This window comes from Cyanistes caeruleus, chromosome 4 (genome assembly GCF_971803275.1).
Source record: "Cyanistes caeruleus chromosome 4, bCyaCae1.hap1.1, whole genome shotgun sequence".
Taxonomy (NCBI): Eukaryota; Metazoa; Chordata; class Aves; order Passeriformes; family Paridae; genus Cyanistes; species Cyanistes caeruleus.
In genome coordinates, this window is record NC_141704.1 from 28088010 (window position 1) to 28113142 (window position 25133).

At 38.8% G+C, this 25133-nt stretch overlaps 1 protein-coding gene across 27 annotated transcripts in view; it reads right to left on the reverse strand.

Moving 5' to 3' along the window:
* Window positions 1-25133, reverse strand: part of LOC147653510 (uncharacterized) — a 161215-nt gene that overhangs the window by 62295 nt on the left and 73787 nt on the right. For 6 of the 27 annotated variants that reach the window (XR_015286310.1, XR_015286311.1, XR_015286312.1 and 3 more), the window contains exons 3-6: window positions 19599-19698; window positions 17745-17910; window positions 16424-16470; window positions 6486-6566 (exon numbers count right to left, since the gene is read on the reverse strand). Coding sequence is in view for 1 of the 27 variants with exons in the window: in XM_086887140.1 (XP_086743266.1) it covers window positions 6486-6560 (75 nt within the window). In the remaining 26 variants the exon portion in view is untranslated. Of the gene's footprint in view, window positions 1-2582; window positions 2835-6485; window positions 6567-16423; window positions 16471-17744; window positions 17911-19598; window positions 19699-25133 lie in introns of those variants that run through there. The other 21 variants (XR_015286316.1, XR_015286318.1, XR_015286319.1 and 18 more) reach the window with 8 other exon arrangements.

Below are 25133 nucleotides of genomic sequence, written 5' to 3' on the forward strand. Positions count from 1 at the left end.
TCCAAGTTTGCTTAGTGTTTATCCAAAAAAGCTAATTATACTTTCCCCTTAATGTAAATCACTCAATAAATAAACACAGAAATAGGAGCTTAGTGACTCCTATGATCTCTTTAAAATGATGTCTTGAAGGCTCATTATGCTAAATGCAAAAGAGAAGAGAATTTCTTGCAATGTACTTATTAAAGGCACATTTTCTACAGAAATGATTATAGTATGATTGCACAATAGCATATAATTGGCTTTGTTGGCATTTTTAGTGGGAATCTTGGCGACAGCAAGTGTAGATGGGAAAAGTGGCTGCAGGGCCACTGCTTGTGTTGTTAGGAGCTGTCAGCAGTGATTCAGGAGGAGGATGCCCCAGCCCAGAAGAGGAGCACTGGCACAATGAGAACAGCTGACAACGGGGCAAGAAACCCCACAGCTCATTTGTGCACACACACCTATGCCTGTGGTAATGGAAGAGTTCAAATTCCTGCTGGCACCTCAGAGGGTTTACATGGCACTGTTATGGTCACCAACAGCAGAAGACTGTGTGGAAGGTCCCCAGGTCTACCAATGGGATCCAAACCAGGCATGTCTACTTAGCTGTATTTTTATCAGGGCTGACAGAAAGGTGCAATGTGGAGTTATGTGACACTAACGTCCTCATGCTCTCTTAATTCCACAAAACAGTATAAAACAGACCTGATACAGGTCAGGGGGGAAAGTGACATATGAAAATTGCACTGCATGACATAAAACTGGCAAGTACCAAACTCACTCATTTAAAACAGATCATGACTTTGCATCACGGCCATGGTACTTTGCACAGCGAGAGGAGGCCTGAAGTCAGTGATGCCTTGTCATCACCCACTGCCTTGGGAGAGAGAGAGTTTCCAGAGAAGCGACAGGGAACACATCTCAATGGGGTTTGAGTTGAGGGTTGGTTTTTTTTCTTGTAGAGATGCAACCAAATAAAAGGATCAGCTACTGGAGGAGGAAAACATAAGAATGATAAACCTGAGATTGACCCCTGAAGTGCCTATTGACTCTAAACAGCAAACAGTTGGATATGAGTTTGTCCCCACTTAAGTTAAACATCTGCAGGACACAGATGCAATTTTCCCTGCAAGGCACCAAAACAGCTCCAGAGCCGCCCAAGCCTTGGCATACACAGCAAGGAAATGGGACTGCTGAGGTCAGGAACTGCTCTGGGCAGGCTGTGTTTTCCATGCCTGGCTGTGGCCAGGCTGCAGGTCACTGGGTAGACTGAAACACTCACAAAAGAAATTTGTCTTTCACCTTTCTAGTCTCTTGAGAGACTTTTATTTGCCACTGGTGTCAGTCTGATGGATGTTTTAACTTTGTCAAATTCTTCCTAGGAATTGTATATTAGTTTACACTGCCTTTGAAACCCAGTTGTTATCTTGAAAGGGCAGGAAATAGGGATTAAGTCCATTAGATGTTGTTTGAACAACTTTCTTTTCACTCAGTGTTGTGACTCTGAAGCTTGCCAGCACACTTCAGCCTCTTTCCAGCAACTGGCACTGCAAGATGAAGCACTGCTGTCTAAAGACCTGGCATCTGCGCTGATTTTCTAGGTACTACACTGGAAGAACTGGAGAAGAAAACCCAGTGGCAGAGGAGAAAGAAACATCCTTGGCACCACCTTTGCAAGTGGAACGCGGAAGACCTGGGTTCCAAAGAAGCCCTCTGCTGCTTGTGGGATTCAGGTGCAAAGTACATTATTCAGCTGGAAAATGTGACAACCTAATCATCCTGAAGGGTACTATTATTGTCTGCTTAATATGCTGTACAGTCCCAATGAACAGGAAAGGCTGGCTGACAAGTGTAGGATGATGTATCTAATGGCTCCATGCTACCGTGATGGAACCATAAAAGGAATCTAATTTCACAGTTTGGGGAAAACACAGACCATACAGTTAGCTCTTTGAGGCCACAGATTTCAGCAGCCTGGACAAATAATTCCAGCTTAGGATATTCTGATCATTTAATGTTTTGCTTTACTTGTTGCTGCTTAATTTAAATTTGGGACCTAATTCCAGAATCTGTGAAGGCTAACACATTACCGAATGCAAATCATGTTTGCCAATCACAGGGTAAAATCAACAAAAATGTTTTCAGTTGTAATCAGATGAAACAGTGCATTTGAAAATTCCTTGGGTCAGGATTATACAGCAAAAAAGCTTAAATTGCACATGCAAAAAAATTATAACTCTCATGCATGTCACTGCTGCAGAATCTGAATTTCTTCTTGGCAATTGCACATGACAATCCAATTATTTTATAGACATAAATAGATCCAATTGTGTAAAACAAAGGTTTGCTCAGGTTTTGAGTGTATTATTTAGTTTTTAAAATCCCCTGTCTCTTCTGCTATAATGCAAGATATCACTTTACAGAGGACATAACCTTCAGAAGTGTATTTGGGATGATTAAGGGTTATTTGGTAATCACAATCACGTCTGAAGTATGGCAACAGAATAGGAAATGGCGCAGGCAGGAGTTTGATTCTAGTGGTACAGCTACCTTCTTCACCTTTGATCTGGGGATTTAAACACAAGCTTAACATTAAAGCTCACCATCTTAGAAGCTGGAGATGGTCTGAGCTTTCTTGGCTTATGAATAAATACGAATCATAGAAAATAGAATATGCTGACTTGGAAGGGATCCATCAGGATCATTGAGTCCAACTCCTATACAGGACAAGGAAAGACTTGTGCTTCTTCCTCTCACCGCTCTGCATATTGGGGGTTCCTGCAATCCAGGTTGGCAAGCCTACCAAAGTCCACACAAGTCTCATGAAGGCCTTCTGCAGAGTTCAGAAGTCCTACCTGCAACAAAAAAACATCTTTCTCTTCACGTGAGTCTTAACTGGTTCTTTTACCTCTAAGTAACAAAAGGTAAATCACATAAAGATACAGAATTGTTTCAAATCAGGAAAAAAATTCTTAGAGACTAGGGGTGTGTATCTTTCGGCCCTTCCCTGGCCAGCAGTTAAGAAAATCAAGATGTTAATAGTTCAAAGTGCTGAGTGTTCATACTTTTCTTGTCAAGTAAAGAAGTTGCCTACCTCACATTCCCAGCACTGTGACTACTCTCATTTCAGTTGTCTCCCCAGAAATTTTGTAATGAATGTGCATGTCCTGTTCATAAAAATCTAGAAGATTCATCTTAGAAGTTAAACTGGCTACTAGGAAAAAAAAAACCCACCAAACAAATCTGTCTAGAGTTCAGCCCTATCTCATTAAAAGTTGTGCTTATCCAATTAGTTTCATTTAGCACTTTAATCTGTCCATTAGGAAGCCTTCAGCCTGGTGACCATTGTTGGGTGGGGAGGAAGGATCTCTGAAAGCCTCAGGGCACCGTACATGTAGAGTCAGCCCAATGTAGTTGTTCTTTTTGGAAAACCAAAGATTTTCTTCAGGAGGAATTAAAAAACCTGAGCCAAACAATGAAGGCTATTGGTTGGATTACTAGGAGCTCAAAGCAAATACATCAATACAAGGGCCAAGATGATATTATCCCTTCTAACTACAGCCAAGCGCAATGGTTGTAACTGTGTGGGAATCATGGGCTTTGTTGAATGATTTTAAGAAGTTAAGCACAGATTGCCACTGGACATCTAATCTTTCTAATCCAAAATTTAGGCAATTATTTATTTCAGTGGGTGATTCCTGTGAATAAAGTGAGCAGGATTTGGCTCTGGATATGGATAAGTGAAGAGGAGACCAAAGCATAAAATGGCAGCTTAGAAGGACAGAGGAGCTCCTAACCCTGGGGAGCCCATTTAAGCCAGCCAGCATGGTTCAGACAAAACACTAAGAGGGGACACGGTCCCTTTCTGAAAAGAAAGAAAGGAAATTGCCCCTAAAAGAAAAATCCATAATCAGGATGACCATCAATAGAGGAGATTCCCTGTTGGCGAGGTACCTTCTTTCGACCGAGAAAATTCCCCACATTTGTTGATTCTGGTCCAGCTGGCCTGACTTAGATTTCTAACCACCAGATGCATTGCAAACAACTATGGACATTCTAAAGAAAATCAAATAAAGGCTTTTTTCAGACCAATAAGTACCATTCTTGCAGATGGATGCAGAAGACAATCAGTCACAAAATGGATAAAATTGCTGCCTCCCTTCCAAAATATTTAAGATGCCTGCATCAAGCTGCCTTTGGTTTGTATACATATCAGATTATAGAAGATCTGCCTCTTTAATTTTTCTTAAAAAGGATGGCAGCCTTAGCTCAATAGTTAGTGAGACAATCCTTTAAGCTGTGTCAAAATGCCAGTTATCCTAAGATGCCACCCAGATTTGAATAATTTAGAAAGAGACAAAACCAGAGAAAGGAGGAATCATCCTTTGACTACTTCTGCTTTTGACACAGCTGCCTCCCTCTCCTTTTTACCAAAGCATCTTCGTCTCTCTATCAGTCATGACAAGTGCCAATCAAACCTTCTCTTTCTAAGGTTCTGCGGGGAAAGTGAAACATGAAACATTTTCTAACAATCAGTGCCCAAAAGTCCACTATCAGTGTGTGGTCTGGGGGAAGCCAGCCTTTTCCTTTTTCACTTCTAATCTCTGACCCACTATTTACCTCTTCTTTTTTTATATACTTTAATCTCTTTGTTGCTCCAAAGGATCCTAAACAAATTGCAGGTCAGTGTGGATTAGGCTGCTTTGTTACCAATGATTAGTACATTTACTTTTGCTTTAACATCTTCAGCAACAGCTGAATGTCAAAAAGATCCAGCAAGAGTTTGTTTAATCACAACAAAAACTATACCCACATAGTCTTACAATTGCATTGTCAATCTCAGCATAAAAAACTGGGATACAATAGGAGACAGTGACCATGGACCTGCATTGTTAACATGTGTTTTCAGAGGTACTATTCCAGTAATTCCGTACTACTATAACCAGATTCACAGTAACCTTTATCAGATCAGGATAAAAATTAAGCTTCAGATATTTGCCTAAGAGTCAGAATTCTCTCATTTGCGTAGTAGTTGCACTTAATTCAGAAACATTTCATGCAGCTTAAAGCTGTAGAAATGTGTTCAATAGAAAAGTTATATAAAGTTGCTCAACAATCATGCAAACAGGTGGATCAGAATTAAAGAAGGGAATTATCAAATATACTGGGCTAGTTTCAAAAGGATGTACAAGGATCAGATGTCTTAAAGCAACTAGATTCAGGTAAGCTTTCTTAAACCAGCATTGCATCTGCCCAGCCTGTGTGCAATGGAGTTATGTTGCTGTGATTTACATGTAGTAGGCCATAAAGAAATAAAAATGGGCAGAAGAGGAGAGGAATTTTGTTTGAAGTCCCTTGATACTGAAATTGCACCTACATTAGCAATCACCTTATACATTAGCAAGGCCAGGGTCAGGAAGTCTTTGTAAGATGCCCAGAGCAAATAAATAAGATCATCTTTTTACCCTATTGCCCCCCCTTATCTTTCTACATCAAATTCAAGGTTTTTGTCATCAAAATGGCATTACCAGTCTTGCCAGTGTTTTCCTTTCACCTGACATTGTTTCCCATCCTCCAAGCCCCACCAGAAATATCAGACCTGGCCCCTCTTTGTTCGTGTCACTGACAACTACTGCAATTGTCTTCTCACATTTATTTGACGTAGGAAGTGACAATCCCAATCTGAACCATCAAATCACTACATTCCTCTGCACCAAAATGCTCCTGACTTCTATCACCAGGCAAAAACCCTTCTCATCCAATTTTCTATGGGAAATTCCCCAGAACAATACTGCTAGTACAAGAGGTTGTTGCAAGTATCTGATATAACAGACAGCTTAGTAAGGTTTCCAGTTGCTTTTAATTTCATAACTTTAGTTGTTTTAGAGTTTCTGTCAATAGTAGTAATGTGGTGACATGAAGGTTCATGAAGGTCAGCAGTTACTCCTATGGTTCTTTTTACTGACAGAAAAATAAAACACATGCCCAGGGAACTTTTAGAAATGTTTGAGTGATTTGGAAACTGCAAAAATACACAGAAATGCACAGAGCCATATCCAGTATCTTATAAGAGTCATCCAAATAATAGCATTTATGAAGTATGCTGTCTATATATCTTACTACACTTAAGGCCAGAGAAAAATGGACAAAAATATGTGTAATATTGGAGAAAAGAAAAACACAATCATTGGATTATAAACCATCCAAGAGCTTTAAGGTCCCCAAATCAAGCAATCAAAAGCAAGTGCTATTTGAGAGCAGCCTTCATCAACAACCTATGAGAGGTTTAATACAGACAAACTGAGGGATCAGATGAATAAACCCAACAGCAAGCATGAGCAGAGATCAGATAAGAAAAGGGACTAGAACCCAGGGATAAATCAGGAGTTTATCAAGGGAATCAGAACTGCTTGTTATTAGATATTCAGGCTGGTGCACTTTAATGAGAATGTAAACAAAATATGTAAAAGTTAAGAACGCCTTTAAGGAAACAATTCTTGGCTTACCTGTACCATCCCAAGTCTTACACAATTGTGCAGTAAAGTGACTGCCTCAATTCTCCAGTATGGGTTCAGCCTCATGAAAACCTGTCAAAAAATGTTACAATAAATGAGACTGAACAATGAACAAGATATTTTTATAGTTTCTTAAATATTAAATATTAAGTTTATCAGTGAAAGTACCCGAGCCCCTATTTTAGCATAATGGTCTCTAGTTTTCATATTATTCCAGTTAAAGATATGCAAAGAAATATTTGACAATAACAACGTCAGATCTCAAGATTAGTGGAATAACTGGGTTTTCCTTTAAAGTTTAACATTTAAAATGTCTTTTAAGAGGCCTATTTTTAATTTTCATATATGTATATATATATATCTGAGAAAGAAAAACTAAACTATATTAAAAAAACCCAAAACTGTAATCTGGATGCTTTGTCAGTTTTTGCACATTAAAGAGTTTCTCTAATGAAGTGATGGACACAGAGCAATTTTAGCCCAGACCAAGGCCCCAAAAGTTTTGGCACCCTCTTCCCAATGAGTCATGGGAAGGCAGACCCAAGAGCAAGGACCAAGCACATGTTGTCTGAGTGGCTCCAGGGCCACTTCTCTCTCCAGCCACTGCAGAGGGCTTTGCAAGCCATTTGAAGGCAGTTTGCCATTAGTTACAGTAAGGACCATTTCCTCAGCACAGTGGAAAGCTAATTTTAGAAGCTATTCCTGCAGATTGCCATCACCTGCCATAAATCGTTATGTGACTCACTGTTGCTTTATTCGCACTGAACAGAGCCAGTCTGCCTCTCCCTCCTGCAAAGCCCTCAAATCTGAGCTGTGGGACACAACAGTCTGGCTGTGAGGGTGTAGTTGGATAGACAAACCACAAGTTACATCATAAATTTGGGTTCAGACCTGAAACAGCCATATGAGGGTGTCCCTCACACAGAAACACCTTGTAGGCTGTATCATCCCAGTCACCTCACTTCCTTTACTTCTTTTCCCCCAGTCTGGTCAGCTTTTGCAGCATGTTTTGCCCTGCTGCTGCCAGAGGAAATGAAAATATTACATTTAGGGGTCTTGGCTCTTACACAAAATCCTTTAGATTTTAAAAAAAATTGAGACTGAGAGAAACAGTCTTTACCTCCCACAGTACAAGATATTGAAGATAGATACTTATGATTATTTGATGACTCTTAAAAGTCTAAAGAAATATTAAATAACACATCAATAAAGAGAAGCAAGTGCCATCATCTGCAAAATAAGCTGTACCTTCAAGTCACTTTATGCAGGTAGAAAATTCAGGGAACTGAAAATGCTGTAGTTTTGAATGTGAGAACTTGCAAGGGATTTCAGGGGAATAAACTGTAATCTTTATTTTTTTCCTGATGTTGGGGCATTTTAAAAGAGCTCATGTTGAGGTTGCAGTTGACTGCTTATTCTTCAGACAGGCAAAGATTTCCAAATAATCACAAAGAAGGTATAAAGACATCTGTAAAGACTGAGATAACCCAAGTGGTCCGTCTGCTGGAAGTCTGCATGTACACCCCCTTGCTCCATGGCAAACCAGAAGAGCTAATTTAATAATCTCAAGTAGGCTTTAAGCCTGTTCCTGAGGTTTAGATGTTTGAGAAGTCTGAAGAGCATCATCTCCTCTCTATGAGCTCTCTGGGTATGTCCTATGCAAGAAATAAGGAGGATTTTAAAAGTTCTTAAAGCAAATATCTACATAAGTAACACTGGTTTAGCTACAAAACATTTGCAGATCAGACTTTCCTGAGTCACTGTCTATGGTAATTAACTTTTTGAGAAAATTTTCTGCCCACTACAGCTCATAAATTATTGTGGTTAGATTGGCCTAATTATAGAACGTGTACAGACCTTTCATAAATAAAATACCACTGATGTCTTCACTCTAATTGTTGTGTAACTCTAGCCTCACATGCCCAGGAGTAGCTGTGCTAAAACACTGTAAATCAGTTTAGCAGTCCCATTCACACATTGACAGACTCTGTGACAAACAGGATCACATTTCCTGCCTAGACAGCCCCTGCTAAGCAGTCAGTTTTAAAAAGAGGAATTTGAACAGGGTCACATACAGAAATATACGATACCATACAGAGGAAACTGTCATGATGTTATTTCTGCCCCCATCCCCACAACAATATATAGCATATATATATGCTACATAGCTAAATGTTCTTTCTGTGGTCTAATTCACTGTAAAACCTCAGGAAACAAAAGGAAAACATTAGTGAGTTAACAAAGACTATTTGAGGACTTTTAAACAGATTAAAATGTTCTACTTTAAAGTGTAGTTCAGTGTAACAACATGAAAAAATGTTCAATGCTGGGCAACGCTGCAAGGGAGGGTGAAGACTGAAGACTGCTTGTGACAATAGCACTGATGCTTGGTTACTAAATTTTGTTTTCAGTGACATTGTAGAGATGCGAACTCCAGAGTTGCCACTTTCCTTTGCTTCCTGTCCTGTACTGCCTGTCAAAGCAGCACTGGTCTAGCTCACTCTAAAGCCTGGGGGTGGCTGTGGACTGAAGCAAAGCTGGTGGTCCTGGTGGACAACACAGCTCTGTGTGTTTCAGTGGAGCAGGAAATAGCAGGGATGGGAAAGGCACATAACAAGATATTCACTCGACTAAGGCATAAATGTTCCAGAACAGCTGAAGAGATGCAAAATTGGTGGGGCAATGACTGGTGGGGCTCTACACAATTTTCGGGGTCTTTCACTACAGTTGAGAGGTAGGAACTGCTTCACCACATTAAAGGAAACCCTAAGACTCCCCATGGATGGAAAGGTTTGATGGGGGCTGACAAGAAGATGATCCTCACAGAGGTCTAACTGAGCACCCCACAAATCCTGCACGGAACTTTCCCAGCTTTCCTTAACCCTCCACCATGTAAATTAACCAGCAGTGTGCTGTGACTCCTGGTTCCAAACCTGCTTCATTTGTGGATACTCCTGCATCATTACCAAGAGACCAAACATTCATATTTGGCCATATACATCCTTAACACTGAATTCAGGACATGGAATTATTTGCCTGTCTTGTCACATCTGCCTACTTTCTTACGTTTGAGTCTTCTTACGTCTGAAATCTAAATATCTAATTTTACACATTCAAATATCTCCTCAAAGAGGGAAAATTCCATACTTCCATAAACACTTTAACATTAGAATGGACTTCAAATTTATAACAATTCAATATTATGTGGAATAGTACAGTACTTTCTAAAGGGAGTATATCCAGTGTTAAAATACTTTGAAGAGCAGATAGAGACTCTCACAGGACAACATGAAATTTTATATTTTTTTTGCTTTATAGAGAAAAATATGCAGTCCATAAAATCAGATGATTTTGTCTTTTCCCATATAATTGTAAAATTCATCTCTTCTTCAGTATGCAGTTAATATGTATGTAATTAGCTGTAAACGTGATTCTGCTTCCTACTCATCCAGTAAATGGGATGGTCAGCAGCAGCTTTTAAACAAAGCAGATTCTGATACTTTTATTCCACCACTCATTTCAATACATTTTGGAAGTAGAGAAAGAATTTTTGAGGGTGCTAGGTGATTTTATTCCAGAAGACTGCAAAGAAAGAGAAATCATTTTCCTTTAGAAGCACTCTAAATCTTGCAATTATCTCCTGGTACTGAAGAATACTCAAACCTATGTTAGACACAGTCCCAGCCAAATACAGAAACCAGGATCTTTTACACTGATTTCAGTATTATAAATCAGACACACCTCTTAGTGTGATATATAAGGCTGTGCTATGCAGACATGGCACATAAGGTCTCTCAAACTGAAGATTTAGTTGAACAAAGTGCTAAGTGCCCTGGCTGTGAGTGCCTACACTGGGAATGATCCATGAGTTAGCAGTCTGGGCATGCACACTCAGCACAGGAGGGCCAGGCTGTGAGGACACCTCAGGACTCTGCTCCAGGTGTGCCCTACTCAGGGGATGGTCACCAAGCAGACCAGCCAGGTTCAAAGGCAGAAAGGAAGGAGGAGGGCTTCAAAACTTCCACTGGCTTCACCACATTAAAGGAAACCCTAAGACTCCCCATGGGTGGAAAGGTTTGGTGGGGGCTGATGAGAAGGTGATCCTCAGAGGTCAGTGAGTGCCACAGTGCCAGTGAGTGCCAGAAGAGACTGCATTAGCACTTCTGGGGGACCAGCCTTGTACTCACAGCTGCATATGAGCTGGAGAACAAAGACATCAAGCTGCAGTGTTTCCTCTTCACTTCTTCCTACAAATCCTAAGCAAAATGATGGATTATACAAGTTCTGTTGCAATATCTGTTCCTCACAAGTGTGTTAGGTATCACACTGCTTCAGTGAGAACAGAAGTACTAACCCTAATACAGTGTTAATACAAATCCTCTGGGAGCTCTGATTTTGGAAACCAAGGTGGCTATAACTACATTTTATTACCATGAGTAGGAAACAACTTTTGCTGAGTCTTGTTTCATAGCCATGATACACACAATATGCTGTGACATCTTTTTCCCTCTTCCTCTCTCTATACCTCATAAAACACTTCAATAATGGAGAAGTATAAATGCATTTTTAAGTATTTAGTAAAACCAGCCCTTATTTCTAGAGAGCCATCAGATCCCTGTTCGCAGTCACACTGCCCCAGGGGCAGTCATTTCCTTCCGTGTCAAATATATGCCAGAGTACTGATAACAGTAGTTATTTGCTTTGTGCAATATGTGAGGTTTCCAGGCATGGATGAGACCTCACAGCAGTGGGACATATACACTTATGGAGAATAAAACATGGAGTTAGTTCTGCTTGCGATAAACTCCCCTCATGTTCAGGTAGGATGGAAATTCAGGGAATCTCTTTCTACCTTTGCTTTATTTATTTGGGTTTGGTGCTGATTGTTTGTCTTGATTTTGATGTGAAAATTTTCAAAACAATCAGTTTGCAGGATGACAGAAGTGATATTAATTTAAGTATATCTTTAAAATAGCTTGCAATAAATAAATTAACTAGAATAAAGCTTTTTATCAGCTGATTTTTTTAGCATTAAAGGGAATGTGGCTTAGCTGGACAGGTATATTTTGACCACCAGAGTGCTCCTGCATTTTTTTCTATTCCTAAATAAAAGCACTTAACAGTTGCTGGCCTCATTAAAAATTACTGAAAGAATAATCTGTAGTTAGCAATATATTTGATTAGTTTCACCTGTATTTTTACCTGGATTACTGTGGGCAGAATGGGAAAATACGTAACCTATAAATTATTCAAATATAATCACAAATGTTTTTACCACATGTTTTCAGATTTTAAAATTGTTCATATGTAGATATTACAGTTAAATATCTGATTTTTGATTTGCATGGTTATTTCAGATATTAGTGAAACAAATACTGTATGTTCACTTTTATGACTCATTTAATTTGTATATCACTTGCCAAAAAGCACAAATGGACAGATAGAAGACTACTGAATATGAGGGAAAAACTGCTGGTGTGCACTGCTTCTGGGTGATACCAAACCTGAACATTGCACATTACTCCTGAAATTCCATCAGCAAGAAACAGAAAATATATCACTACACTGTCCTGAACCAAATAAAACAACCAAAATTTGAAACTTTTGTATGTCAACACACAGTGGAATCACTCTTTCAAGGGACAGCTTCAGCTTTAAAAAACTGATTGGTAAGCCTGCTCAGGGTAGGAAGGCAGCACCCTCTCAGACATTTCTGGAAAAGGAGCAAGTAGCTATTTTCAGAGTCCTGACAAAACATTTGCTTTCATGTCACTGACCCTCACCTGATATGGACATGACAGACTAATTCACAAATCCTTCTCTTTAATAACCAGTCACTTGGTATGTTCTATGGAGCTCTGCTGATTTAGATGTTCTGGTCCTATTTCTGGTTTACCCAAGTTTCTTCTTATTCTAGACATCCAGTGCCTTCCAGGCTAATGGGACAAGTTGACACTACCTGAAATGTCTCACAGGGTTTTCTGTTGGGCTACATTTGGACCTTTGTGTGGAAGACAGCATAGCCCTAAATCTGAGTATTTTCCTTTTCCAGTGGGTAAAGGTTGTCAGCCCTTTGACATCTGTCCAGACACATGTATTTCTCCTGTCCTTGGGTTGGTGCTGCTCATACTACTGAGAGAGAAGCTTTGCTGGCATCTTAGGAGGGGACCACACCACTTTTCCTCTTTCCTTTGCAAGCATAAAGTCCTTTATGAGAATATCTTGGCTTTACCCAATACTTAGAATCATAGAACATCCTGAGTTGAAGGTACCCACCAGGAACATTGAGTCCAACTCCTGGCCTTGACCAGGACACTCATGAAACAGACCTTTGGCAGGTATTTTCCAATTGAATGCTGTATGGTTGGCACCATTCATAAGACAGAGCCAAGTTAAATATGCAAGTACAACAAAAATCTCCTACTACAAATTAACAAACCACTTTATGCACTCCTGATGAAAGATTATTGTTCCATACACGCTAAAATGAGAGGTTGCTGGGAGCCTGAGGAACTAAACCCCTTATGTTCTCTGATTTCTGATAAAATACTGGTTCAGTAAATATTTATCAAAATTATAGGTCCAGCCCATAAAGTATTTGAAGCAACAGAATGTCTTCTTCTGGAGAAGATCAGTAGGATAGGGACTAAGTAATTCTCATATGTATTTTTAAAAATTTATTATGGATCTTTAACATTTTTAAATATTATGAAGAAACACAGAACATGCCTCTTGTCCTCAGGCTTTAATTCTGGGGAGAAGAAAGCTTTCTAAAAACAAAGCAAAATATAGGAATGTCTTCTTTGCATTCTCCTACTTCCACTCAAAATCTGTAATATTTTTCTAAACTTTCATTTTGATCTGGAATTACTTAAGGAAGGACATTTTCCTTAAGAGCCTTTACCACTGTGAGTGGACACATCAGTGGTTCTGGCCACTTGACACAGCTGCTGCTTTGAAGCTCTGGCCACTGCTCACTAATGCAACGAAAGCTGTAGATCTTTCATTTCTTTCAGATACAGAGTAAAACGAATTGGCAGGAGTTAAGTCCTTAAGAAGTCTTGAAGATCTTTCAGCTCTTTTCCTTTTGGACTAGAGGAAGCTCTTCTCACCATCTGTGTTAGTGTGGTCCAGCTCAAAGCACAGAGGAAAAGACTGGATGCTGTTACAATGGGAGGTTCTTACAGTGGGAATGGGCAGCCATAACATCAAAATGATAGTTTGACTACCTGGTACTCATTCTCTGGGTTTGCCCAGATGTTCAGGTTGCTCCCTCTCCTCTGGCCATGACCATACCCACCACAGATTGTTGAAGCACAGATTGGGCTAGCACTGACTTAAACCAGGGTGAGCTTTCCCCACAGAAACTCAAGTGTAAAAAGCTGAATTTTATGCTTAAAAAACTCCATCCCAAAAGAAAGACCCTGCCTGACTCATTTTATGGGGTCTTTTCTTTCTCCTCAGATAAATATAAACTTCCCACCCAAAAATTGCCCAAACAATTGAAAGCTACTTTTTCCAGGTTTGAATATATCTGGGGGGGAAAGCCCAACAAAATTTCAAGTGCTGATTTCCTATATTCTATATGAAATATTCTATTTCAGTCTTTCAGACCCAGTGCATTGCACAGATTGCATCTGCTTATGGTCTATGCAGGCTTACAGGTCATGTGCAGCTTCACTGAAAAACAGGAGTGCTCCAAGGGGCTCAAGATTGTTTCCATCATCATCACACTCTTCCCAGAGGCTCTGACCTTGGTGACAATTATGTGTAGGAGCCAAACACAACACAAATATCTGCAGTGACAGCAGGCAGAGAACACTGTCTCTTGCAGCCAAAAAGTTCACACAACTACAGCTCAGGTGCCAGGATAATTGTTGGAAGACCTGAGCCTATAACCCCTCCATGGGCTGTTCTGATCCCATCTTTTCAGTGTTGGCAATCCTGTTGCATGTAACACGCTCTCTTATTTCATTCCTCTTTTTAATTATGGCAGTGAAGGTTTACACCTGAATTAAACGTAGTTAAGAAAGCTTCCCACCATTGTGAAAAGGAACCCCTCCATGTTTTGTATCTTTAATATGGTTAATTTGCAGGGTCCTTTAAGAGCAGCTGCCAGTTTCATGTGTCAAACGACTGCCACACAAAAGAGAATGTGGCAGCGAGCTGTGGGTTTTGCTGACACAGCATACTGTTTCAATTGAAAACAAGAAATAGAAGGAGCAGTTTGAGAAACCTGACACTAGCTGTTACCTTTTGAAATCAAACCTTAACAAAATAAAGGCAAGCATATGTATCACCTATTGGTTTTTTTTTAATGAAATATTGTTAGATGCTGTTGGAGATACAGGTGATCAGCAAGTCCTTCTGAGGAAACATCTGTTACAAAGGAGAAGAGAGGGAAGTGGAGAAGATACCATTTTTCTATCACTATAGTAAACACCTAATGCACCATAAACAGAGCAAGTCATGCGGTAAAACATGAAGAAGCTCTTTTTTAATCATCTGAATAGAAATTTAATATCTTTGCATTTGCTAAGTAAGGCAACTTGCCCAAGGAACCAGATACACAAAGCCTTATGCATTTATTCTACCTTTGTGGCTACTGAACAAAGCTTCTAAGTCACAAGCATTAAGGTTGGTATTTACTAAGCAGTTGCACACGAGGACTCATTAGGAATATTAGGGTATCCAAACACATAAGGAAACTTGAGAAATCAAACAGTCACATATACGGTATGACACACAAAAAAAGTCTATGTGCATTCCCAGTATTTTTTTCTCCTTGATTCAGAGGTCCAACAGCCAAAATCAACTCCCCAGAGTATCCCCTGCTGTGGAGTGCTGAGCAAGAGCAGCACAGTCCCAGGTCACGCTGTGAGGAGTGGAGTTCTTTGAGTTGTGGGGGGATGATGTGCTACAGAAAGCCTTTGCTACAAAACCTGCCCATACTTACTGAGCTGCACCAGTGCTATGTCAAGAACAGGAGAACATTCAAAAACCCCAACCACTACAACTCAGGAGACATGGGAAATTTGGTGTTTCTGTCTTAGTGTTGTCTGGCAGCTTCCAAGAATCCACAGTTCTTGGCCCTGGCTCTTTTCAAAGCATGGTTTCAGAAGTTGAGAGCACTGTTATTGTGATCAGCATGCTTTGGTTTTCTCCTCCTTTTCTGCTCTCTTTGGGGGGACGAGCAGCCTCTGGCAAACATCAAGGTCACATAAATGTACCAAAATTCTAGCCTGAAAGAATGAAAACCAATTTTCTAGAATGGAGTAGCAGTAAAAAGGCTTGTTTTCAACATACCAGCAGAACTCTCGTGCTGCAACAGCACGACGGCCCTCCACCAGCTTTTTGGCACTGCTGATTGCACTGCTGCAAGCAATACAACAGGAAAAAATCTTCCAAGAACCCTGCCAAATATATAGGCACTCTAACAACCCTACAGATAAAGGCAGAAGAAGATCTGCGGATCTTCAGGGGGTAGCAAATATTTCTATTGCTCAGCACTCTATGACAAATTAGAAACCCATTTATGTGACAGCTATAGAATTAGTTCTGCAGACAACTAGAAAACCTTCCTTCTGGGCAGAAAATAAAACAGGACCTCAGCTGCAGACCAGGCTATGAAAAAAAAAAGGAAATTCCTAATCAGAATGTCAATATGAAGAATTCTTTCAGAGACAGAGATCTGATTTAGCCTCCAGATCAAACGGCTCTTGTAGATGGCATTTCAGTAGGCAAATGTGATGGTTTGTGCTAAAATCCTTCAAAATAAGAGCTTTAAATAAACATCTTTGCTTAAAGTACTTTGTTGTTACTGCTGTAGTCCTTCTCTGTTGCCACATTCAAAACTTTTATGTCTGACTGCAACAGCTCTGAGAAGAAAGAGAGAGATGAGCCAACCATCCCAACCCCAGGACATTTACCTGGCATAGAGATTCCTCAATTCAGGTTCCTGTTCTGAGATGGGTACCTGGAAAAAACATTTTATCTTTTAATGATTTGAGCATCTCTGCATGGTACATTTTCACTGTACAGTGTACTTCTATGGGGTACCTCTTCACCTGCACCACTTGGATACACATACTCACACTTTTGCCACTTTTCTTTAATTGCTCCATTTTCACTGAGTGTCCCCTCTTTGTTTTTCTCATTAAATTGAGAGCTCTCAATAAAGAATTACTTTTAGCAACAGATCCTGACAGAGTGGGTTGTTGATATAGATTCCTAACAATCATAGATAATAAAGTATTCCTTAATGGAACATAAGCTGGCTTTATCAATCACAACGCTGCCATGTGCAGCTGCATTTTTCTAATATTTTAAATGCTCTGGGCCAAATACAAGGAGCTAATTGGTGCCTGTGTGTGTCTTTGATAACTACCCATACAAAAAATGCAGAAGGAAAGAATACATTTAACTATTTTACAGATGGGAAGTGAGGCTCAGAAAAACCAGAAGACAGTAGCAGGGAAGCAGTGGCATGGCAGAGAACTGGTTTGCACACCTCAGGCTAATTCATGCTTTAAGCAAAAGACCTCCTTTCCATGCCAATACTTCTGCCAGCAGAAGCATGACATCCTGAATTCTAGCAGTTATGCATTTTGTTTCCAGTGATGCTTATAAAATGGAAATTCCTGGTAAAACACATGACCTTTCCTCTTATATTTGTGAATAAGATTTTAGTTATCCTTTTTATGAATAGTTCCTGCCATTCTCTTCACATTCTGATTCACAGATACAGCTTTCCCTTGATATCTTCTTTTCTTGTGCTTCAAGGTCGCAATCTATTCTTCAGAAAGTTTATGTACATACACACACACCTACATTTATATATGTGGGTGCAAATATATATATAAATATGCACACTCCTGTATATATGTGACAGATGTATGTATCATATGGAGCAAATGCAAATGAACATACAGTTTTGATTCATCTCCCACTTTGTTTGCCAGTAGAGAATTACTGAGACATAGCAGTTTCATGACTTGAAAGATGAGATCATGATACTGCTATTTCTGCCCTTCCAAGGAGAGTGCAGGTGTTTCAAAGCATTTATGAAATTGCATGATTGACTCATATAGAAATCTATTGACAATAAGTTGAACCTTTGCAGCTAGGCTGTAAAAGATTTGATTATAGTAACAATAGTCACCGTCATGAATGTCATAAATCTTAAGAGAAAGGACACATATGTCACATATAATGCATGAAAAAGTTGTTCTTTTATCATGGATAACTTACCATTGTGTAGATACTCTGCTGATCAGCTACTGCATTATTTGAATAAGTATCTGATGTCTTGTTTTCTTTCAAGGAGGCAGGTGCAGGATGAAGCAGGGAAGCCTGCCAAGATAGATGATAAATTGCCACTTGGTGCTGGGGACCAGTGCTTAACATTAATGCAATCCTGCCAGGAATTAAGCAGTAGAGTAATAAGAAACTAGGAAGAAAATAACTTCTCATCCCCATTGGATAGATCAGCTCAATTTTCTTTCTTGATTATAACTTCTAGTATACCTAAAACAAAACACTGCCATTGTCCCATTACAAACAAAACATAACAAAATTGGAAAACATCCTATGATTGACAAGCCATAGAACTATATAATAAAGATACCAGTTGCTTTTCTTCTGGGGGAGTAATCCTGAAGCTAAAAAGTTCAAATAAAATTATAAAGAAAAATAATTGCAAAGAAGTATGGCCTAGATTTTGAAACCCCTACCCACTCTGGCAAGTGTTACTCCCTGGCTGAACTGGGTCACTCAGTTAGTGGATCATGGTGTAGTCAGAAGTGACAGAGGGTCCAGAATGCCCCAAGTTTCTTTGTCTACTATTTATCCCTTATTGCACTGAATGTGTACGATTATGAGATAAAATTAAAGAGAATTCCATGTGATTAGTTATGTGAGAAATGAAGAGAATCCTTGTAGCAAAATTGAAATTGGGTACCTACAGCTGAATAAAATATTGTGCAAAATGCAGATTGAGTGAGAAGCTTGTCATTAATGCTGACCCAAAATAGTGTTTCATGAAAAATGGGTTCTTAGACACATTAGATTTTTCACTTTCCTAAACCAGCAATTAAAAGCAAAATAAATTTATGTTTAATTTCTCCTTAGTATGTAGAATAGAATATGTGGGGAAAATATGTTTAAAAACACTCTATCTCCTGAAAGCTTTGACTTCTGAGGCAGCTAAGGGCAAGTTGCAGTCAAGGAGAGACAGTCAAATTCTGCTGACATTTGACTCCCCAGGAACAAAACTCTGGTAGGAACAAGGGTGTTCCTTGCAGGTTGAAGAACCCTTCTCTTTTGGTGTGCTCTTTCCTAGGTAGCCAGGTCATAGATACTCTGAAAAATAACTGGAAGACCGGCCTTGGAAAGATGCCTGGTTTATTTGTTCTGGGCAGTGGTGCAGGATCAGTAATATACATATAACCAGAGGCTCTTTTCAGACAGTAAAATAGGATTAAACACGCTGTAAACATGCTATGCTGTATTGTCCCCCATGATTTGGGAACAAAACTAGTCCTGCTCATACAGAGCCAACTCAAAAATAAACCGTGTTCAAATCAGGTGTTTTAAAAATAATCTGGGCTTTGCCAGCTATGGAAAATACAGGTCTTGGATTCTCTTCATCCCTTGCATATAAAACAAATATAAATTAAAAAACAAATATATATATCACCTTGGGACATCCAACCCAACCTTATCCAAGTAATAGGTACTAGAGAAACCCACATCAGCATTTTACTGAAATGCTGACACATAAAAATTAACTAAGGTTTTTTTTCAACATTCATCCATCAGAAAAATTAAAACTAAATTGCACAACAGATGATCAATTTAATTCCTCTTCCTGCACCACAATAACTTACAGTAATCTCTATATTTTGAAATTGGGCCATAAGTTAAATATTTCATCATCAGGAATCTTCATCTTGATATAGGAAACCTACCTTAAAGCCATCAAGATGAAAACCATTTAAGAATTTTAAAGCTTGCACAAGATGTATATTCTCATCTGTATCATGTCCAGAAAAGTGCATGACATTCAGAATGGAGGCTGAAAAGCTGTGTGCTATTTAATCTTACCTGCATTTCCTCCAGGAGTATGCATCATTCCAGCAAAGCAATGATGGGACAGAGAAAGATAGCTCACCACTTAGGTGTTCATTTTTCAAGTTGTACATCCCTATGAAACAATTCATTAGCAAGTGTAGCTTATGTCCTAGTTTTACTTGTTACGCATGCAGTGTGTCTGTGTCTCAGTTTATTTTACCAAAGTAAATTTCCTCTTTGCAGATGTGACTATGTCATGATTAGTTCTGTTTCTCCCACATAACAGGGAATCAAAGACAGCAAAAGCTTTCAAATTACATCTCAAGAAAATATGATACAGTTTAGAGAAGGGAGAGAGTAAGGCTGCAGCAAATCTGGGGACAATTGTGTCTGTTCCTGAAATTAATGTAATTAACTGATCCTGGGAGCCATGGTGGTACCACAAAAGAGCTCACTCATCCCCACAGGAGAAGCACAAGTGCTAAGTTAATAATCAAAATTCCTTTCTCATTTAAACTCAAACACCTTCATGATGCCATGACTGTTCACACAACCAAGCAAAGCACCGGTTCTTGAGAACACGACCTGTGGGTTGGCATTTCAGTGCTTCTGAAGGAAGGAGTTCCCATGCTCAGAATTTCCAACTTATGAGCTTTGCCAACAGGCTCATGATATCTAGAATGAAATATGTATTCCTAAACAGCATTCATGATTTTTCATCCTCAGCCACTGAGGTGTTAGCCTTGACCAGAGGGACTATATAAGGGAACAACAGGGTGCCCCTCAGGAGTGGCTTTATAAGAGCTTCACTAAAAGGAAGATATATCTGAGCTCAGTGAAAACATTCTTGGCCTCTGTAGATTGGTACAGCTCACACAGATGTCTTCCCTGCCAGATAGTTGGATTTAGCATATTTACAGGCAAATGTTTTAATTGCTGTCCAGCTGAAGATTAAATTTACTTCAAAGTATTGTCCCATTGATGTGACCTCCTACCATTTATGTTCAACAGTAGACTGCAGGTAATAGGTTCAATAATATTTTGCCTCTTATATCCTTCAAGATCCTTGGAAATTTTTCTTTCGTCCTAAATCATTTTAATGATAATAAAGATTTTAATGCTAATAAAGATATACTTTTGTGGTATATCTTTTCCTGTTTCTGGTGATCCAGTAGAGAAAGTTGAGGCTACCCATTCATGTATTCATTGTTACATGCATAACCAATACTCAAAACTCAGTTCATGAAGGGAAAACAATGTTATTAATTATGCTGACATTTTCTGAAGGGCTAAAGTGATGTGCTGTTTCTCTTGTGAATAGTTAAGAGAATTCCTAAGAAGTATCCCTTCTGTTCTGACTTCTTAAGAGAGAAAGATAGAAAAAATGCCACAATATTAAATTACAGCAAATCGGGGGTTAAAACGCAAATACAAAATATTTATAAACATAAAATATAGCACTGAGATTTTCCAGTTCCTTTTTGCATGTGTATTCCTTTTTTTTGCAGTAACTGCAATACTCCTCTAAAATGCCTTTTGCAACACAATACTAAAATGCCTTCTGTGATTCTTTTCTCTACAGTCAACAACAGCAAATGAATTTCAGCTGAAGCCTGAAATGCTTTTATACTCCTGTGCTACTATAGATAATAATAACCCAGCCTGCCAAATACCTCATTTCCATTGCAACCAAATAAACCTTACTTATATATATATATATATATGTGTGTGTGTGTGTGTGTGTGTATATATATATATGTATATATACATAAAAACCAATGGTTTAGTGTCATTTCACTCTAATCTGCCCCAAGGGAATCTATTAATAAGAACCTCAGTCCCCTTTGCCTTCAGGGGCAGGGCATAGCTGTCATGTTCCAAGATCAGATGACCCAGACCAGCATTCATAGAAATGAATGACATTATTAATAAAGTCTTAATTAAATAATAAAAACTTCATTCCTTCAATTTACCCATCAGTTACCCTACTAATACTAGTGGTCACCCCCAGGACATCAAGACTTCAAACAGGCAGATTAAAGCCAAGACAAGCAATTAATTTCAATTCTCAAGCAAGCAAGAATACCAAAAAATCCTGAAACAGCAACCTGTACATAAACTAAACTCAGTGGAAAGAGAAAGCAGCAACTGCTTGTTTATTGGTTTTCTCTGTATCATATTCAAGTCTGGGAAACATGAAAAGAGAAAAACATAAAGGGAAAGTGATGGGTAGCACCTATTATGCATCTAACATAAAATACATTATGTTGATATTTCCCATGGAAGTAGAATCAAAAAATTTCATTGCAGAGGTCCTTGTTTTGATGATGGACCTTGTTTTCACATTATCAAATATTTCATAGTGATGTTTCATGTTTCTTTTTAAAATCTTGTATCATAAAGTAAATTACAACATAAAGATAAGTAAGAAAACATGAAACAAAGTAATTTGAACTTGAAAATAAAAATATCACTTTGGAAGTTTTGTTAAAAATTGTGATAAAATCAGTATCATTTTGGGAAGCATACTGTTTTTCTAAGATCAATATTTTGTGAAAGGGATATTCATCAAAACAGGACCTATTCAGCCCAAATAAAAAGAGCAAAGTCATTCAGAAACATTTTAGAAACCATCTAAGTCCTACATGAAATATTTCAGTAGGAATCAAAGCAACTTTGAGTAGCTTCTGTGCATCATCACTTTCAATTCATCTTTAAATTCCTACACAGGAGAAATCCCCCATAAGTGAAGAATGTCAATGGTTAAACATCATCATCATGAGCAGAGTAGAGTAGGAGCAGAATAGAACAGAGTAGAATAGAGTTGAATAGAAGTAGAAATAATAGAAATAGAAATAGAAATAGAAATAGAAATAGAAATAGAAATAATAGAAATAATAGAAATAATAGAAATAATAGAAATAATAGAAATAATAGAAAGAACAGAACAGAACAGAACAGAACAGAATAGAATAGAATAGAATAGAATAGAATAGAATAGAATAGAATAGAATATTTTCAGCTGAAAGAGAGTTACAACTATCATCAACTGCCTGACTCAGTAATGGATTCTTTCCCATCCAATGAGCCTGGAATGGTTCCTGAACATCAGACTTTGAAAAAGGTCTATTTTTCACATTCTGTCATTCTAAGAAAGCTGCATCAATCTGTTGTTATTTTGCCAGACAGGTGAAATTATTCGTGTGATTAGGGCAAGCTCAACTTGGCCTTCTTGCTGACCGTGTGGTCCAAATTTTAGCAAATTAGTGGAAAGTTTGAGTTAAATGTCTTTTCATCAGTGGATTCCTCACAGACTATTGCACACTCAACACTTCTAGGATATTGGGAAATTCTATCAGGTGGGAGGTGCACCTCTTAGTGAGGACTTGGGAGTCAGCACAGGACTCTGGAGAGCAGCCACAGCTTTTCTCAGTGGTGGGAACACATGGCTTGGCCTTAGCCAGCCTTGGCGTGAGCGTCTTGTTCATATTGCGCTCGCTCACAGGATTAACGTGGGAATTAGCACAGTCAGCTCCCATATGAGTAGCATTATGTTATCCAATTTGCATAGTCTCCCCATGCTTGCAACACGATACCAACCCTGACAGTAGGAGCCTATGTGTTTGGAGCAGAAGGTACAGCGCTCTATCTCCAGTGACAACCATGACGTCTATATGGCAAGGGCAAGCAGAACACTTGACAACCATGAAGTCTCTATAGCCTTTGAATTGTTACAGTGGACATATTTTAAGACATCAGCAGCCTGTGAGAACTCTTTGCATATTTTCCTACTGGATCTGATCAAAAGAGCAACCACCTTCATTTTGTTTATGAGATCCCTATAGAAATTTCAGATACTGATCAAATAATAAATACCCATCTCACTCATGAGCATAACAAGGACTCTGCCATGCTTACGCTAGACTCCTGTGAAAAAGGCGTGGGTTCCCCTCCAATCTATTCAGCTATGCAATGTCCTCAAACAGTGAAAGGGAAACCATAAAACTGAATGTGATGCACATCATCCCGAGAAATTCATGCCCTGTGAGACCCTTGGCAAAATTCTCCCAGCTTCAGAAATGCTCTACTTTGCAAAAGTGCCTGAAGCAATTTAACATCGGATCTGCTTGGTTCTTCCTGGAACAATGTCAGATCTCCTGAGACGAGAGCTTCCCATGACACACTGCAATTAGAGTCGGTGTCAATAAAGAGCCCTCTTGTTAAGACCATCCAACAATCTTCATGAGAACCTGTTCTTAGCTGCCTACAGAAAACTGCAACAGATAACTACAAAAATTAGTTTAGAAATTTCTGGTGTTGTGAATTTATTTTCTACTGTTTAGAGACAAGGACTTTCAATCAGTTTTTAGTCTAATAACTAAATCTACAACCAGAGACTATAGTAACAGGTGAGCACAGAACAGAGATGGCAAAAATACTGTGTTTTCAGCTAAGAAGAGTAACTAATAAAACAGATTTTGTATCTTGTTTGTATGACTGACTTACAAGAGTAAGAGCTGTAATGTAAACAGGAATTACTTGAAGAAAAGATAACTGTGGAGATGGAAAATTTCAGTGATCCCAAAGAAGCACTTTTACAGTCAAGTATAACAATTACTAGCACCCTTCTATGGCAATAGACTGAATTTCAAACAATGTTTTAGCCCTCTGTTTCAGATCCATGACCTCAAATGCTTAAGTTTTACTGTAGAAGTCTTTGCAGCACTAGTAGAGGCATCTAGTAGTAAAGAGATAAATATAGCTATTTACTGTTTGGCCTATCATAAGCACCATTCAAAATTGTCCCATAAATGTTATCATTTAGAAGAAGTAATTATATTTTTTTTCACTTCAAGATTAACCACTCTGTACCACAGCATGCACAGTTTTAAAATTGCCTTGTAGGCTAAAATGCTAGATTGAGATACTGTCACTCTGACTGTGAAAAACACAGTTTGATGGGTTCCTGTCATTTTCAGAAATCACGCCACCAGGTCAGCCAACTATGATTTACAGAGATTTTGCTGCTAGTCCCTGATATTAAAAATAATTGGTATAAGTATTTTAAACACATATTCCATGAGCTAATAAACTGAGTTTTCAGATATTCTGCAAGGATTCATAAAGAAGCACTATCCAAGCCACCTCTCCTTGTTACAGTAAATTATGTTGTCCATTCCTCTGTTTGATTGGCAGCCTTTAAATCTCTCTTCCCCACTGAGTTTGTGCCATGTGAAGCAACTGCAAAAGAAGATCTTGTTTTCAATTTTTCAGGGTCAGATTGTCTTTCAGTAACACGGATGTCATTCATGACACAATGAATGAGAGTCATACCCAGGCCACCAAAAGAAGAGTTGTTAACTCTGAAAATAAAAAAAAAACATCAAAGGTAATAGTAAAAAACTCTGTTTAAGTCAAAAACAGGCAGAAAGGCAGCAGGCAGAGGCACGGACTGATGCAGAAAGATAGCGTCAGGCACAAACCCCAATATGTTCTCTGCATGACCAGTTTACCAGTGCTGCTACTTACAACACAGCAATTCATAGCAGGACTAAAAATCTCCAGAGC